The sequence below is a fragment of the Atractosteus spatula genome, chromosome 7 (assembly GCF_055471065.1).
Source record: "Atractosteus spatula isolate fAtrSpa1 chromosome 7, fAtrSpa1.hap1, whole genome shotgun sequence".
NCBI classification, from domain to species: domain Eukaryota; kingdom Metazoa; phylum Chordata; class Actinopteri; order Semionotiformes; family Lepisosteidae; genus Atractosteus; species Atractosteus spatula.
The window spans coordinates 13639052-13658064 of NC_142712.1; the positions used below are offsets into that span (position 1 = coordinate 13639052).

The 19013-nt window shown below is 36.1% G+C and overlaps 1 protein-coding gene and 1 pseudogene across 1 annotated transcript; both read left to right on the forward strand.

Annotated features, from left to right (window-relative positions):
* Nucleotides 1–14217: 14217 nt before the first annotated feature.
* LOC148830536 (olfactory receptor 52B6-like) lies at nucleotides 14218–14867 on the forward strand (annotated as a pseudogene).
* A 3207-nt stretch (nucleotides 14868–18074) lies between these two features.
* Nucleotides 18075–19013, forward strand: LOC148830537 (olfactory receptor 52B2-like). The gene has a single exon (XM_088922203.1). The coding sequence runs from the start codon at nucleotides 18075–18077 to the stop codon at nucleotides 19011–19013; it is 939 nt and encodes a 312-aa protein (XP_088778329.1).

Sequence of the window (19013 nt, forward strand, 5' to 3'; positions counted from 1 at the left end):
TTTGTTTAAGAAGGCCTTTAGTGCTGCCTGATTTTATCCTGTTTATTAACAGGGTTATACTGTATATATCCAATTGTATTGTGCTGCACTCTGAGAGTGATATGTGAAAAACAAACAAACAAACAACAACAACAATAATAATAATAATCAACATCATCATTATCATTATCTACTGTGTAACACAATATATATTTCAAACTATTTTGGTTCCAGGATTTATCCAAAAATTAGAAAGAACTTCTAGTTTTTCATTTGAAAATGGAGGCACAGAGATATAATGTCATATGAGGAAAACATATGAACTTAAACTTTAACCCAATCTTTTGAATCGTTGTTTTACATGAGTTTGTATTATTCTCGCTCAACAGCCTTGCACACAGTATGCTTCCTAGGAGACAAAGACATGCTGTCAGGTACGCTAGAAATAACAGGGAACAGCAAAGAGACTGAAAATGGAGGAATTCATTTGGGATGCAAAGAATACAGTGTTTGAGAACACATTATTAGGGTTTCCTGCTCGAAGAAAAAAATATGACAATCAACATTCCTTAAAATGAATAAAAAATATTAGAATGAGAGCAAGGATTGCATTTCAACAGGACACGCAGAAACACTGTCTCCCTCCCACTCCTGCAATCAATCTTTTGTAAAGTCATCCAAGTTCACAAAAAAGAGACTCATGCTTTGTATAAAAGAAACCTGAGTATATAATTTCTGTACTCAGTTTTCTTTTCCTGCTTAGACTTTAATTATGGCATTTTTAATACCTAATGCATTAAGTAACCTCAGATATGAGACGAAGTATATATATTTTCTGAAAAAGCAATAAAATGGCCACTTTATGTTTGTAAATTAGGGTATCCCATAGCTTATGGTTTTTTGATTTTATATTGTATTTGAAGTCTATGCAAGAGAGGGATAAAAGGGAACAAGTTCTAGTATAAGCCTTGAACATGAAAATGGGATAAGCTGAAGCACTACAAATATTCAGAAGATAAAAGGCAACCAAATGGTGTTTATTAATTATGGATTTTCAGGTCTTAAAATAATTTAATATTGCATGAAATTAATTGAACACACGGTTTTTGTTTTTTAAAGTTCAGAATTCTTATTCATTTAATATATTACTGTAACCATTAAGCAACATTGCTTAACTCTTTCAGGTTTTAGTACACAATGAAGACTGAAAGTCATAATGCTTAGGCTTAAACAATACTGCCCTAAAGTTCAACTGCCAGGCAGTGAAGAAGTTACCACCCCCTCCTGTGTTTCAATCATCCTTGTCTACTATTCCCTACTTGACCAGCAAACACGCATGCTGCAGTGTAATGATTGGGTGGATTCCTTATGCCATTCCCACACTGTAACCCCAAAACGGGGACATCTCTCCCACTGTGCTACTCCAGCTCAGCTCCCCTTTCCTCTACTTCAGGATTCTCTATGTCATTGCTTGAATTATTAGGGTTCTGAGAAGCTCAGTAGGGCATCAAACTGTCCTGGTGGAGAACCAGCTTGCAACCCTATACATCACCTCCTACAGTCTCTCCAACACTGTCCACGGACCCTCCCAGGAGGGATGGTGTGTGGGATATTACTTGTTCTTCTGCTGGAGCAGAACTGTCACACCCAATAGCCTATGACAAATAGGTGCCCTGGAGTCTTCAGATTGTAGTATTTCTTCTGACGGACACCAAAAGTGGTCAAGTGTTCCCTGGTAACTATGTGGATAAAGGAGGTTCTTCCTCCACTAAATAGTCTGACTTTACATTTAACAGGAGGTCCCTGCTGGGTGGCATGGTAAAGACCAGTTCGACATACTGTATGTCCAGAGGTCTATCCAAAACTGAGGGCTGCCAAGGTGCAGCTTGGGCCCTCTTCCACAGCCGTTCAGTGTACCAGTAAGGTCAGGGAGACCTGGTGGTCCACTTAACCATCTGTGTGTTGATGCAGAGGGTTGCTTTGGTTATTCCTAGTACCAAATCAATGGCACAGCTCCTTGAAGACTTGGGACAGGGAATGTTCTGTCCCTGATAATTATGTTGGTCCTTACCACCATTCCATATAACAGTGCGTCTGCTACTGTGGTCTGGCAGTGCATGACTCTCCAGTCATTTCATGATGGTATTTTTGCTCCATTGACACATCCACGCACAGCTGCTGCGGAGGGGCAAGGACTGAAGTACTGGACTCTTCTGTGCCACTTGTGTCACAAGAATTTGTGACCATTTGTTTTCACAAGTATTGTGATATCTCACACAGCCAAAACAAGTTGGATTTTAGTTGCTAAGGCAGCTTGTCGTGGACGTGGGTTTACATGATATCAATATAAATTATTAGCAACAATTTTTGGGGGGTTGAATTAATTTGAATAATATAACTTTTTTTTCCATTAGAGAAGACCTCCAAGTTGTGGGAATCATGTCATGAACAAAACATTATCAATAATACAGTATAAAACCCAATACAATACTTCTGTCTTTTAAATTTACATCTACCTTTCACTATACTGCCACATCAAATAAATGACAGGGATGCTAGTTTTCTGTTTCCACCTTTTTGAATCTGTTTGTAAAAGGGGATAAAAAACAAAGAAATTAGAAAACGAAAGAAAAATCCTCCATATAGGCTTATACTACATAATAATACAATTTTAAATATATCATCTCTTATTTTTCTTGTTCATGTACTGTACTCCTTCCTTTCCTCCATATCACATTTGGAGTTGGAACAGATTGGAAATAAATCAATAAACTTGTTCATGATTTTTGCACGGTTAGGTCCTCACCCTCCAGTGCAGGAGTGGGATCATCTGTAGGCAAAGTGTCATGGCTAGGAAGTCAAACAGAACATTAGATTGCAGCAAAGCTGAGAAGAGCAAATCATTGCATCAGACTGTGTGTGTCTGCTTTGGGAGACAAGATCACAGGACTCACTGTCAAGACTTACACTACAGGCCTTCTGAGCAGCCACGAGCAATGCTGCTGTCTTATTCTGCTCAGCTGCTTGAGACCCTGTGATTATCTAATAATGTGCCTACATTTAAGTATGTCGAAATATCATGTAGAAAAAAGAATTTTGTGGAAACAAATCTATTATGCTCAAATTTACCTTTAAATGTGAACTCCCATAGTTTGTTGTGAATAAAGTTTAAAGCCATTATGAATGTTTTGAATGAATTGCATTTCTTATATTTGTGGTCTATTATATTGTCACAATATTGGCATTTAATTTTTATTTTAAAAAATTACATCATAAAGGATATATCATAATGGCACCTGACTATATATAGTACATTGTGTTAGATCAGCAACAGTCAAGAATCAGTGGAATGAATACAAAATAAAAAAATAAATTGAGCAATGCTGTAAGGTTAAATACTATTAAAAAAAACTGTTGTGAATTTTTATGTTTCTGAATAAAAGTCCCCTTAAAGTGGAAAAGAAATGATGAAATTCAGCTGAACTTGTATTGAACATACAGTACAGGATTAAAATCCCCTATGACATATTTACTGTGTTAGGAATTGGCTGTAATCCATCAGTGACAGACCAATGATTTATTCAAGAAATTGAATCCAAAAATATACAGAACATTTCTCTGAATATACAGCTGTAGAAAATATTTTAGTTATTTTAAAATAGAATTTTAAAATGTCATAATATAGTGGATATTTTCTTTTTTTTAATTGATACAATTAATACAGTACTAAACATTGTGATCTCCAGAGACTTTCTATGCTAACATGAACTCTAAAACCAAATGCAGCAGATGGTACATAAGAAAGTGTGAGAAAGAAGAGCCACTTGGACTTTTTACTTTTTAATTTATTTTTGCATAATACAGTACTGACACATTTAGACAGCAAATTAATACAAATATATTGCAGATACTTAAGAGAGGAATTGAAATAAAAATGTGTTTTGAGTTAATACAGTAAGACAACTGTAGATATGTTACAGTGATTTTGTGTTTAACACACACAATTAAACCCCAACGATCCTGCAGTAATCCTTAATTTCAGGATCTTGACTGTTATGCTACAAGGAATGAAGAGCTTCTAGTATAAGTAACTAGTATTCAATGTTTAACATATTTACAATTAGTTTACAATTTAAATGACTTAGGTAGATTTAGCTACACTCTAAGCATAATTACTTAAAGAAAGAATTGGAACTCAAAGTCCCACAGCCCTTTTAATCTAGGATGATCAAAGTGGCATGCAACTGTCTCTCAACACTGCCTTCTTATTAACTGTGACTGGAGGGGATGCATTAAAGATGGAAATCTACAACTTCTTCAGCTTCTACAAATGTGCGTAAAGATCACATTTTTCAATTTAATGCAGTTATTATTGCTGTCTGTCAACATCACTTTAAACGTAAACCTTAAACCTTCAAATATTGAAATGGCTGCAAATGAAAAATCATACTGTAACAAAAAGCCTCAGCCTATTCAATGTCGTTCTAACAAACAGATGGTTGGCCTCTAGGGTGGTTTGAGGAGCAGGTGCGCTCATTCACATCCAGTCATGGCTGGTTAGTGACCAAGGTTCACAAGATCCACACAAACCTGAATGAGTGCTGTGGGTTTTGGCACAGTCACTGCCAGACTTGCACTTTAACTGTGCCCCTGTGGTTTACCAGGTGTCCACTGGTTCACATTTGATCAGTTTGTATTCGCCGTTTGGAGGAAGCCATGGGTAAGTCCTCATTCCTTCCAACAATTATTGACTGAACTTGAAATCCCGAAGGGGTTGACCTACAGTTAATCTCCATTCTGAGCTGCTACAGATCACACCAGACAGAACGTGAGAGAGGATACTGGGCAAGTCCTTCTTTAGAAAGGACCGAATAAAAAGAAAAATCCCAAATCCAATTCATGGTTTGTAACTCTAGAGGCAACATTGACAATCTAGTAATTTGACAGCTAGTTCTATAAAAAGTGAAAGAGGAATATTTAAAGGCATTTGGATTTTAAAAGAAAATATTGGTGTATAACCTCTTAGAAATCATCTGACTCTTAATACACATGGTACAACACAATGGAATTTTGTGGATTAATTGAAAGGACAATTGATGCAATTGCCCTTGGAATAAATTTCTTGGAGACACATCTAATCACTTTTACTCAAGCTCTTGCATTTATGTAGCCTATAAAACTAAGCTGATACTCAAGAGTGCTTATAAATATGTGTAGAAAAACATCTCTACATCTGCCTATTTTGCATAAATCATGTGAGATGAAGATACAGGATTTTTCAACATATTTGATTGGATGATTGGGGACCAGGGGCAATATCTCCACAGAAACAATTGTTTCCTTGTTTTTAGGATCTCTATTGTGCTGATATATGGCTTTTGCCAGGTCAAACAAAGAAGCTGAAAGGAATCAATCACTTTTGCGGAGCAACCTGGACTCTTAACAGTGACCAAGAACTCAAAGCAAGTAATACACATGAAATTGTTCTATGAAAAATGAATATGACTTGTAAAGTGAAGGAAGCACAATTTTCTATAGCTATCTGCACTGACTATATGACTTTATTACATAATTAGGGAAATGTGGAAACCCTCAATATGTAAATTAATGGTAATATTGTAAATAAATTAGTTGATCATTGCTCAGGTGAGTTTAGGTGATATTTTGCTTCCAGTAAAAAAAAAATCTTTGGATTTTTAAAGAATTAAGGTCAGTGTAATCGTGATGTGTAATTGTAATCAATATTGTAACACTCTGTACTCTTGTTTACATTTGTTACGACCCCAAGTGTCTAGGAGTAAAGGTGTGTAACATTTAGGATGGTTTTGGATGCAGGTGGGTTTCTGGTGAGGGACTCAGAAAGCATGACAACAAGTTTTGGTGCAAAAGGGATTTATTTTAAAGTGAATAAAGTAACTTGTACTTGTAACTTGTAATTAGGACACAATAACACACAAGGAAAGGGAACTAGAGCGGTGCCAAAGAAAATAAAACAACAAACAAAATGGAGCTGGCTAATAAAGTGAGGGAAAGCTGACCTAACTACCAAAACAAAACCCGAAACACTCGGTCTTCGGCGTCTGCTAATGCCCTGGCTAACCTTCACTGACTACCCAAAAACCATACAAGAAAAAAAGGCACTCACCCATCCTAAACTAGTGCTACTAATACAGAGACCAACTACATGTGCCGAATGTACCCGACAACCTAAACTAACCCTTTACACAAAAGTTCACACAAATACACAAGTGAACTACAAAAGAGAAAAACGAGAGTAGACACAAGGAACAGGGTACAAAAGGACACAGAGGTTGATATAACATGTTTGGGCAAGGTAATGGCAAAATAAAAGATAAACACAAACAAACGAAAGTACAAGGAGACGAACACAAACCAACAAAGCCGAAGCAAAACGAAGCGATATCAAAGCCGAGCCGAGCAGAACCGAAGTCAAGCGAAAGGGCCCTTCATTCTGACAACCTCCAAGTTATATACTGAATAAGCTGAGTTCTGATTGGTCGATAGTTAATTGAAGATGACATAATACAGAAACAATGGTGTAATGATAGACCAATGGGGGAGGGAGAACAATCAAAGTCTGGAAGTGTGGAACATATCAACAAAAACACACATGGACCACACACTTGGACGTAACAACATAAAACATCATCTGCTAATTATTTGCCCAGTCTTAAATTATGCCTAGATCTTTTAAAATGTTTTTTGCATCTTTTACAGTGATTGCTATTTCTCCTAAACCGGTTACATTGAATGTTATCTAACATCTTCTTTTCCCCTCATGCAACAGCTTCCATGGTACAAATCAAATGGTTTCCAGTGCCACTGATGTCATTTCAGTTTTAACTCTGGAAAGCTTGGATTTGCCACCTGAAAGCAATATCCAGCATTTATTTTTGGACTGCTAATTTACAGCTTCATTATTTCCTGTAATTCTGTTATCCTTCAGACAATTGCTCTAAAGAAATGTCTTCATAAACCAATATACAGATGCAGCCATTCAAAATGCGTGGGCGATACCACATTATTTTCCGGTACGCTGTACGCAGTCTACCGCGAGTTACCGGTAAATACCTCTAGCAAAATAATAGTATCTGGAATTTCCGCAAGGTGGAACTAATAAAGCTCAACCTTTCATGTTTGAGCTGTAGCCATCAAAGTCTTTAATGAAGATATTACTAATAGTATTAATAATGAATGACCTTGGACAAGCTGTAAGTGTAAACTCAAAGTATTGCCCTGGTCCACATTCTTTTTTTCATTGACCGTCTTTGTAAAAGTAACACCACAGCATTTCGCAATCACGCATTTGTTTCCAATCATGCAAAGTACAGCAATTTTTGAGAATCGATTCGCCATGCCTTTCACATGCTCATAAAAGAGATTGATTTAGGAACATAAACATATTACCGTATGCAAATGTACTGTATACAGTATGTATATGTATATTTAATGTCTTAACTGTGCCCGTTTAAGTATTGAATATTTATATGGAATTTTACCACTGAAGGGAAATCTTAGTGCCTGAGCATAAAAAGAATAGGAGCATACTGCAACGCGTGTGAAGGCCATAAACGATATTAATTTTGGAACATAAACATACAGTATATGGCTGGTCTCGGTACTTTAAAGAAAACATACACGAAACATGGTTTCATTATGACCAGAATCGGTCTTGAGATATTTTTAACTTGATTTACAGTATTTGAGAGGTATGTCTTGACACCGATACTACGTAAATACTGCTCACGTATATGTTTCTAGGTTTATATTATGCATTTCATACGGTCAAATTACTTTTGAGCAACTGATAAGAAGCGCGAAACGGTATGCCCAGGGTGTTTTAGTTTCGTTTTGTGCGGGGACTCTGCTTTAACTATATCGCCGTGGATTGATTAGAGATATCAAGTACATACAAGTCATTTTTTAAATGTTGTAGTTCGTCTTGTAAAAATGTTACGAGTACACCATCTGTCAACAATTACACAGGTTCTGTTTCCATATTGCGGATTTTGGTTACGTAATATTATTTTCTAATTTCACGTTGTGAATATATGATTTGGGCAAACAGAGCCGCAAAGAAGTACATAATTGGTTGTTGTTTTTTTTTTGCAGTTTTATCTAGAACAAGCGATGCTTAAACCTTTGTCTGATTCTTGTGAAACTATCCACACGACAGTTACCTAGGAGTTGACTTCAGTGATGTTACTGATGGGATGTTTCTAAAAATCCATCCACTGTAAAACTTCTTCTCCAGTTGTCCTGCATATGTATTCGCTAATGAAGCTGTGTGTTCTGAGCCTGGTTCTCTACATTTCTGTATGAACCAGCTTAGAGGGCTAAAGACAGCTTGTGTTTAAATTGAGTGTAAGGTAATTTATGCTTCTAAAGTCATGGTCAGTATTTATTATTGTACTGTGCTGTAAACTTGTTCTGTGCCTAATTACATTATTTTATAGCTTTATCAAATCTGTACATTGTCTGTCGATAATGTTTCTGTAGTGCTTTTTTTTTGTAGTGCACCCCCCTCTCTGCAGGAGTGCTGGCTGTGACGAATTAAACCGGTTTCACAGGTATTTTCAAAGTAGGAAGTACAGTACTTACTAGTTAAAAAGCTAGGCTCCTCAATGAAATCGCTTTAACATGCTAATGCGTTGGTGTAACAGTCCGGGCGTGGCAAGCTTCCAATGTCAACTCGACTCGATTGGAAGACAATGAACGTACAGTATTCTAGCCCTAAATAAATTAATAGCAAACATGGTTTACATAAAAGACATTATTCCACGAAAGTTTATAATAATACGATCTATAGTTGAAATCTGAGCCTAAATATAAAGAAAAAGCATTTTCAGAGAGCAATCACGCTGTGTTTATGTAGAAAAAGCAATTAGGTTTATGAGCAATCTAATTACCTATTCGCTTAAAACGCTATATAAAATAAAGTTTATTTAAAGATGAATGATAAGTGTCGCAGTTTAAATAATTTTCGTAGTAGGGCTTGGACAGATTCCAAGTGCATTTTTGCAATTTACGTTGCATTGTCCAATGTGCTGCTGTAATACAGTTTAGAATACAGTAAGTCTAAACTGTATCAGCTTTATTTATGGGTTGCAATTTAGAAAAAATCAAAAACTGCACTCAAAATGCAATTTAGAGCTTTCTGGCAAGAGGAGACACCCAAATTAATAATGTAACATGCCACTGTTTGTGCATGAACAAAGTTTTGTTTTCCTTAGATACGCAATTAAAAAAAATAAATTTTTTGAATCCCCGGTGGAACACATTCCATAAGAATCAGCGCTTTTATACAGTATATCGCCTTTAAACACGATTTAAATCAAAACGCGATTCAAATCAATATATATGTTTATTTTGTAACGCATAGGTGACTATTCATTGTTATTAAAAAGACTTAAATTCGATCATGTTGTGATATTTAGAAATATAAATTTGTTTGGTGCGAGTGAGGTTTTATTTAGGGCTGTTTCGCCTCTCTCTTCATGCGACTTCCCTTGTAGCCCACTGGTCTACGTGCCTGATTACCAACTCATGGGTTGTGTGTTCAAATCCAGCTGGTGCTGGACTTTTCTTTTAACAAACATTTCTTCGAAAAAATAGAATAGCAATATTATGGACAATCAATTGACTTTTATATTTCAAAATATCACAACATGATCGATTCTAAGTCATTTTTGATAACAATGAATAGTCACCTTCTTCCCTTCTGACAACGGTCCCTGCTTCTGCTTCCTGCTTCTATTGTGTGTGTGTGTAATAGAGTAAATTTTTATAGAGAAATGGAGGCTGGACAGTATGCGTTACAATATAAACATTTATATTGATTTAAATCGTGTTTTGATTTAAATCACAAACGCGTGTTTAATTATATGTGTTTTTTTAATCATAATCAGACTAATGCAACATAAATTGATACAGTATCTTTGTCTTCTAAGTATCTTAATAAACTTTCAGCATAGCTTTCTACCCGTTTAGATTTATTTTTCTTGGGATTTTGGGATCAAACATGGAAGGATTAGATTGTAATCGTTTTTATTTTTCAAATACGTTTTAGAAAAGTGTAATCTATACCTGCCCAGACTGTACGCCTTCCTAAACCCCGCCTTTCACTCCTGTCCTGCTCTTCCCCGCGCACCCCAGCCGGGCGCTCTTCGGCCTCTGCCCGGGACGAATGTATATTTTGATATTTACACCCGGCGCGGCACCGAGGGAGCATATGCATTTATAACCTAGTTTTTAAAATTAGTCAAGCAATATGAAGCATCTCCTTTTACTTTTAAGTCCCTTAAATACATTGAGCACAGTTTCTCACCACTTAAGATTACTTTTTGATACCATCCTTACACAAAGCAGAAACTTTCCAGTGACATACAGTACAAGTGGAAAGATTACAGATTTTACTCGTCTTTAAGTTTGTTACGTTATACGTTTTAGGAAGGTTTCATCTAAACAAACACCACAAAACTATTCTCGATTGTATTTCTGAATGTTATGTTACACCTACAGTAGTTCACTGCTTTAAATACATCGAATTAAGAAAGTTAGGTGTAGCACTTTAGATCTTTTTTTCTGAACCAGGGAAAATCTGATCATGTTTCTCTATAACAATAATAAAAAACTTTATTTTACATATCACCTTTAAAAGTGGCATCTCAAAGCAATACAGTAGATGGAAAAACAGTTAAAAGGGACCAAAGTAAATACCAGACAAACGCAAACGCGTTTTTAATAAAATGCTTTTATTCATTCAGCAGAGAGTGAGAGGGACATCCAGCAGAGAGAGACACACACACACTTATCCAGTCTCTCGAAATAAAGTTATTTTTCAAGCAATGCATCAAACGTCGGGCAATGTGTTTTTTTTTAATCCAACATTGACAGCCACATCTTAAATCTTGTCAGTCAGCTCTTTTTTCTCTATTTGAATTGTGGCTTACACATCGCACGACTTTAAAAGCTAGAAAGACAGGTTTCGATTCACATTAGCTGGCGAGCCTTGTTAACAAAAAAACAGACAATACACAGGGAGGGGGAGGTCAAGCGAGAGAGAGAGTTTTTTACCCTCTGTCTAAAAACCCAAATAACCCGGGGCAGAGACTCTGGGGGGATCATTTGCGTGGTACAGAGCGGAGCTCAGTCAATTCTTATGGAATGTGTTTTCTTTCTTCTTTTTTTCAGCATGGAATAAACCTGTTACTTGATTCATATGGATGCCCGGTTACGTTATACGTTTTAGGAACGTTTCATCTAAACAAACACCACAAAACTATTCTCGATTGTATTTCTGAATGTTATGTTACACCTACAGTAGTTCACTGCTTTAAATACATCGAATTAAGACACCCAAATTAATAATGTAACATGCCACTGTTTGTGCATGAACAAAGTTATACTGAGATTTCCTTAGATACGCAATTAAAAAAAAAAATGTTGAATCCCCGGCGGAACACATTCCATAAGAATCAGCGCTTTTACAGTATATATCGCCTTTAAAGGTGGCTTCTCAAAACGCTTTACAGGATAAAAACAACAAGAACAGCAACAACAACAATATTGTATTTCATTGCACTTTGAAAACCAAGTAATAACTTAACTATATGTGCAAACGTTTCATATGTCGCTGTTGTGAATGCCTGTGGAGTGTATCTTATTTGCCTTACGTCCTGGTTATCTCGCTCGCCCTCCCCCCCTCTCTCCCTCAATTCAATTCAGTTCCAGGTGTTTTATTAGCATGACAGATGGGTACAATCAGTGTTGGGTATTTACTTTGCTTTGAGATTCCACTTTTAAAGGTGATATATAAAATTTTAACTAGAATAAATTGATATCTTTGTCTTCTAAGTATCTTAATAAACTTTCAGCATAGCTTTCTCCCCGTTTAGATTTAATTTTCTTAACTAGTATACTTTAGATCTTTTTTTCTGAACCGGGGAAAATCTGATCATGTTTCTCTATAACAATAATAAAAAAACATTATTTTAAATATCACCTTTATGTGAAATCACCTTAAGGATGCGCAAAGAAATTTAAAATAGTCTTCTTTAGGTGTGAGGGTAGGAGTGGATCGCAGCAGGCATAATCGGCAAATTAGGAAAACAAAGAACAGGACAGGCGAGACGTTTATCCAGAGAGCGAGTGATCAGAAAAAGGAACAGCTGTTACACCCAGGTTTTACGCTCTCTCTCTGTTGAATGAATGAAAGCATTTTATTAAAAACGCGTTTGCGTTTGTCTGGGTATTTACTTTGTAATCTGTGGTTTACATCTACTGTATTGTTTTGAGATGCCACTTTTAAAGGTGATATGTAAAATAAAGTTTTTTATTATTGTTATAGAGAAACATGATCAGATTTTCCCTGGTTCAGAAAAAAGACGATTAAAATCTGTAATCTTTGCACTTGTATGTCATCGGAAAATACAATCAGTTTCTGCTTTGTGTAAGGATGGTGTCAAAAAGTAATCTAAGTGGTGAGAAAGCTGTGCTCCTCAAAGCGCTTTACAGGATAAAAACAATAACAACAATAGTGGCTGGGCAAATGATTTTTTTTATAGAAATACAAAATGAGATACTGTATAATGATGTGCATGAACAAAGTTATACTGCAATTTTCCTTAGATACGCGATTTAAAAAAATAAATTTTTTGAATCCCCGGCGGAACACATTCCATAAGAATCAGTGCTTTTATACAGTATATCGCCTTTAAACACATATATTTAAACATGCGTTTACGATTTAAATCAAAACGCGATTCAAATCAATATAAATGTTTATTTTGTAACGCATAGGTGACTATTCATTGTTATTAAAAAGACTTAAATTCGATCATGTTGTGATATTTAGAAATATAAATTTGTTTGGTGCGAGTGAGGTTTTATTTAATCTCTGACCAAGGGAAACGTTTCATTTTTTCAAAGAAATGTTTGTTAAAAAAGGAAGTCATAGTTCCAGTGGGATTCAATCACAGACTGTGTGACGTGGGAGTCAGGAACCTAACCCACAGCGCCACCAGCACAGTCACATGCAGAGTGCTGAAAAAGCACTACAGAAACATTATACACAGAAGCATAAATTACCTTACACTCAATTTAAACACAAGCTGTCTTTAGCCCTCTAAGCTGGTTCATACAGAAATGTAGAGAACCAGGCTCAGAACACACAGCTTCATTAGCGAATACATATGCAGGACAACTGGAGAAGAAGTTTTACAGTGGATGGATTTTTAGAAACTTCCCATCAGTGACATCACTGAAGTCAACTCCTAGTTAACTGTTGTGTGGATAGTTTCACAAGAATCAGACAAAGGTTTAAGCATCGCTTGTTCTAGATAAAACTGCAAAAAAAAAACAACAACCCATAATGTACTTCTTTGCGGCTCTGTTTGCCCAAATCATATATTCACAACGTGAAATTAGAAAATAATATTACATAACCAAAATCCGCAATATGGAAACAGAACCTGTGTAATTGTTGACAGATGATGCACTCGTAACATTTTTACAAGACGAACTACAACATTTAAAAAATGACTTGTATGTACTTGATATCTCTAATCAATCCACGGCGATATAGTTAAAGCAGTCCCCGCACAAAACGAAACTAAAACGCCCTGGGCATACCGTTTCGCGCTTCTTATCAGTTGCTCAAAAGTAATTTGACCATATGAAATGCATAATATAAACCTAGAAACATATACGTGAGCAGTATTTATGTAGTATCGGTGTCAAGACATACCTCTCAAATACTGTAAATCAAGTTAAAAATATCTCAAGACCGATTCTGGTCATAATGAAACCATGTTTCGTGTATGTTTTCTTTAAAGTACCGAGACCAGCCATATACTGTATGTTTATGTTCCAAAATTAATATCGTTTATGGCCTTCACACGCGTTACAGTATGCTCCTATTCTTTTTATGCTCAGCTACTAAGATTTCCCTTCAGTGGTAAAATTCCATATAAATATTCAATACTACAACGGGCACACTAAAGACGTTTACTGTAAATCTTTCTACGACAGACCAACGGACCATGAGTGCCCCTGTCGGTCAACCAATCACGTACCGCGGTACCGCGCGTCATCGTGCGTCACAATGAGCGACACCGTAGCCAATTTCCTCCAGTACGTGTTTGTACCGCTCACTTTGAATGGCTGCATCTGTACTTGCTGCTTTTCAATCTACTGTACCAATTAGTGATCTAATGGATGCAACAGCATTTTATCCCTAAAGTAATTATAGGCATTTTGTCAGGGACGAGGTCAATAACTTATCCAGCCTGTGTCATACAAGCTTTGTTCATGCATCTCTATGGAGGAGGATCATTGCTTATACTGACTGCCGTGATAGGTACATTGCAATCTGCTGCCCTTAAAGGTACAATACAATCATGACAGTAACAGTAACCCAATCAAAATGATTGTTCTGCAACAATCTATTTCTTATGGGATTACAGTAGTTTGTGAGAAGAGAATCATAAATAATTATTATGGGTTGTTTGTGACAGCTGTATTACAAGGAATGTCATTGCTTGTAGTTATGTTTACATTAATTCAAATCCTTGCAACATGTGTGATGAACACGCACTCTGGTGCAAAGAGTAGGGCCATTTAAACTTGTGCTACTCATTTGGTAGTCTTTATAGTTTTAGAACTCACATCTCTTATCAATATACTTTCATATACAGTAGGTTGTAGGTTTAAGAACGCCTCAGTCCATCTAAGAAAAACAGAGTGGTAATTTTTGTGTTTCCCCCTATACTGTACATACTGTAACCCTGTCCTATATGGTCTCAAAACTAAAGAAATTAGAAACAAAAATCATTAATCTATTCAATAAAAAAGTATCCTCATTTTAGGAAATTGAAATTTGTCTAGAATAGAGTGTGATTCAACTGTTGATATAAATGTTTAAACTACAATAAAATGCTTTCTGGTGATGACACTGTGTCTAAACTAATTGTGCTTCCTTAGTGCTTTCTGCTTTACACTTCACATTGTCAAACAAAACCTTGCAAGCTATCCTCTGTTCCTCTGAATCACACTATTTGCTGATTTTCCTGACATGAGACAATCCATTTGTAATTTTTTTTTATTGGAGCTGTATTATAATATACAATATTCTAAATATATACATCTCTAACAATATACCACTAGTAAGCATGACATAGATTTTACTGTAAATAAGGTAAAGGAATACAATTGTAATTTTATGGCTGATTGGAAACGTACATCAAGCCTGTCACTCTTCCGGCTCCACGATAACATTCAACGGGTCAGTGTCAGGAACATTATTTTCACTGAGGTCACTGCAGGAAGGTTATTGACAAAATCCAGGCTCACATTAATGGTGTCTGAACTTTAGAGCTCACTTTGAACTTGAAGTGACTTTTCTGAAAGCATCAGTCGGGAGCTTTTGGGTAAAGAGAAAAAAAACGTGCTTGGTCAATACTACCAATGTAGTGTAGTACTAAATGGAAATGTTCTGGTACGAATCTGAAACTAGGGATTTCAAAAACTCCCTAAATATTTTACCTGGGATTTTATGTATATATTGATAGATTTTGTGAAATCCCTAGCTTCATCGTTTACAGTATCTTCAACATAAGGTATATAGTCTGGCCATTTACAGAAATCCACTTTCTTTCAGGTTTTTTTTATACACATAGTGATAGGGTTATGGAAGTCTGGAACAAATTCTGCAATCACACTGTTGAAATTGATAGTCCTGCTTCTTTCAAGAAATGATTGGATGAAATTTAGTTTGGTTCTAAAAAACTCATTGGTCAGAATGAATTCCTCCAGCTATCAGCTATCAGAATGAATTTCTCAAGAAAAAAATGCAGTCAGTCGCCATACCACCTTGCAACTCACAACTGGCAACCCACTGAAGCTAAGCAGGTGTGAGCCTAGTTAGTACCTGGATGGGAGACCTCTGGGGAAAAACTATGGTAGCCCTACAGTTCACAATAATTCCTTACATTTATACAGTATAGTGCTTTTCTAGACACTCCAACCAAAGCTCTTTAGTGGTAATGGGGACTCCCCTCCACCCCCACCTCTGTGCAACCTGGATGATGCAGCGGCAGTCATAGTGCTCCAGTACGTTCACCAAACACCAGCTATCAGTGGATAGGAGAACAAAGTGATGAAACCAATTCATAGATGGGGATTATTAGGAGGCCATGAATGGTAAAGGCCAAATTTTGGCCAGGATGCAAGGGTAACACCCCTACTCTTTTCGAGAAACACCTTGAGATTTTTAATGACCACAGAGAGTCAAGACCTCACTTTTACATCTCATCTGAAGAATGGCACCTTTTTACAGTATAGTGTCCCCTTTACTATACTGGGGCATTAGGACCAAAACAGACTGATGATGAGCCCCAAGATGAGTGTCCCCTACTCGTTCCACTAACACGTCTTCTAGCAACAACCTTAGCTTTCCCAGGAGGTCTTCCATTTAGGCACTGGCCAGACTCACACCTGCTTAGCTTCTGTGGGTTGCCAGTTGTGAGTTACAGGGTGATATAGCTACCGGTAATTGTTAATGTATGGATATCGGTAAATATTACTTCAAAGAACGTCAGAAATAGTCTTTATTTGTGATGTTAAATAAAATAAGATGGTGAAGTACAGTATATTCCTTTTTTATTTCTCAGTTCAGATTTGCTGATGGTTAAGTGAAATAGTTGAGCAAAGCTAACCAGGTGCTACACAAAAAACTTTCTCTTCCATATTCAGAATAACAGCATTGTGTATAGAAAATGTCTCATGAGTGTTTGTGAACCATGTTATTGGTGCACCTCCTTCATGGATATTTATAAATTGCTGTCATTGTCATTTTCATGGTCTGTACGAACAATAACAATTGCTCACAACAGGACGTCAGTAAATTAATTTAGGGATGCATTTACTTCTGGAACTGAATTTAGGACATAAACAAGGAAGTAAGCAACATGGCTAGATCCATATAGCTTTGTAAGGATAGAGTATAATTGTCTATTAATTTTTTAACTTATAGTTTATATGGACATTAAATAATGATGGAATAGCATTTTGTTAGTAAAAAATAAAAAAAGCTTCTTGTTCTGTTTTTTAGTGTACACTCATTCTGTACAATACAAATTTAGTAACCAAATACATGCTACAATAAATAAGTAGTGCGTTTTAATTCTGTGTGCACTGCATTCAAAAACGTTATTTAGAGGCTTGGCTAATAAAAATGGATGAATGGATTTCCTTGCATTTTTAAGTCTGTGCTTGTTATCAGAGAAAATAAATATGTTGCAATTAACAACACCAATGTAATTAAAGTACAGTAATTAACAAAATGTGGTAATTCCTGTTTTGAAGGCCAGTAGCACTTGTTTTTATCAAGGTCTGGAACAAAGCTTGGGACAACACTGTCAATCAAGGTAAGTTCTTGCTATTCTAAAGCAACACATCTGTGTCTGAGCTAAGACTATAACAATACAAAAAAACAGCTATACATCTTTTACAAAATACTTAAATATGTTATATTTACATGAAATCAATTTAGAATATTATTTTATTTTTTCATTTAAGACAATTACAAATCTGGAAAGTTGTAACTTTGTTTTTTTTTTTAAGTGGTCTGCTTGAAATCAAATTCTATTGAGCATCTGTGGAAAGACTTGAAAACTGCTGTCCCTCAGTGACTGTCCATCTTGAGAGAGCTTAAACAAGTACCCTTATCGTACCCTGAGAAGTCTTCTTTCTGAACATTCAGGTTTTTTTAATGAAATGTTCATTTAAAAAAAAGTGTATGCATCATTAATTTTACTACCTAAAAGACACCACAGGAAGGGACAGAAAATGTGATATTAGTACTCTAGAAAAAAATAAGAATTGAACATGAAAAATTGTTTTAATGTTTTGGGAGTTCATAGTTTTTCCAATTGTACTGTTTAGAAACCCTAGATTTTTTCAAAATAGCCGTCTCCTGATTTTCTTGCTTTAATGTACAATATGTTTTTAATTCTTGTCTGTGACCTTTTTTTTCTAGCTTCTTGAAGAACACATTTGAAAGGGGGTAGATACTCATGGATAACATCTTTTACAACAGCTCATCTATGTTACTCCTGGAAAGATTAAATATACCTCCAAATAGTGTCTATCCAATATTTTTTCTGGGAATGCTAATTTATGGCATCATTGTTTTCTGTAATTCCATTGTCCTTCTCACAATTGCTCTGCAGAAGCATCTATATCAACCCATGTATCTGCTGCTTTTCAATCTACCCATTAATGATTTAATTGGGGCCACTGCCTTTCTTCCTCAATTAATGAAAGAAATTTTGCTTGATTCCAGATCAATAAGTTACCCGGCCTGTGTCACCCAGGCTTTCTTTGTACACCTTTATGCTGTAGGCTCTCTGCTGATACTTACAGCAATGGCATATGATAGGTATGTTGCTATATGCTGCCCTTTAAGGTACAGTTCAATCATGACAAATACCCATTTAATGAAAATCATTGCACTGCTCTGGGTAGTGAATTTCACTTTGATAGTTGTGCTTTTCTCCTTGGTTCTGCGGTTGCCTCGATGTCGATCACTAATATCAAATATTTACTGTGATAATCCTTCTCTTGTGGCACTTGTGTGCTCTGACACCAGCATAAATAACATCTATGGGCTGTTTTTGACAGCTGTGCTGCAAGCTCTGGCTTTAGGCTCAGTTCTCTACACATACATGCAGATACTTTACACATGTCTGAGGAACAAGCACTCGGATGCGAGGAGCAAAGCTGTTCAAACTTGCACGCCACATTTAGTTTCATTCATCACTTTAGAAATTACATCTTTTTACAAAATACTTTCCTATCGTTTTGAGAAGACACCCTCATATATATCAACAGTTGTTGGGGTCTTAGTTGTAACATTTCCCCCAACACTGAACCCAATTATATATGGCCTGAAAATAAAAGAGATCAGGACAAGAATAGCATTGATTTTCAGACGAAAGGTGGCACACATCTAA

Bases quoted from the DNA above. Each gene is read 5' to 3' on its own strand.
- LOC148830537 (XM_088922203.1), top strand. From the start codon at position 18,075: ATGGATAACATCTTTTACAACAGCTCATCTATGTTACTCCTGGAAAGA.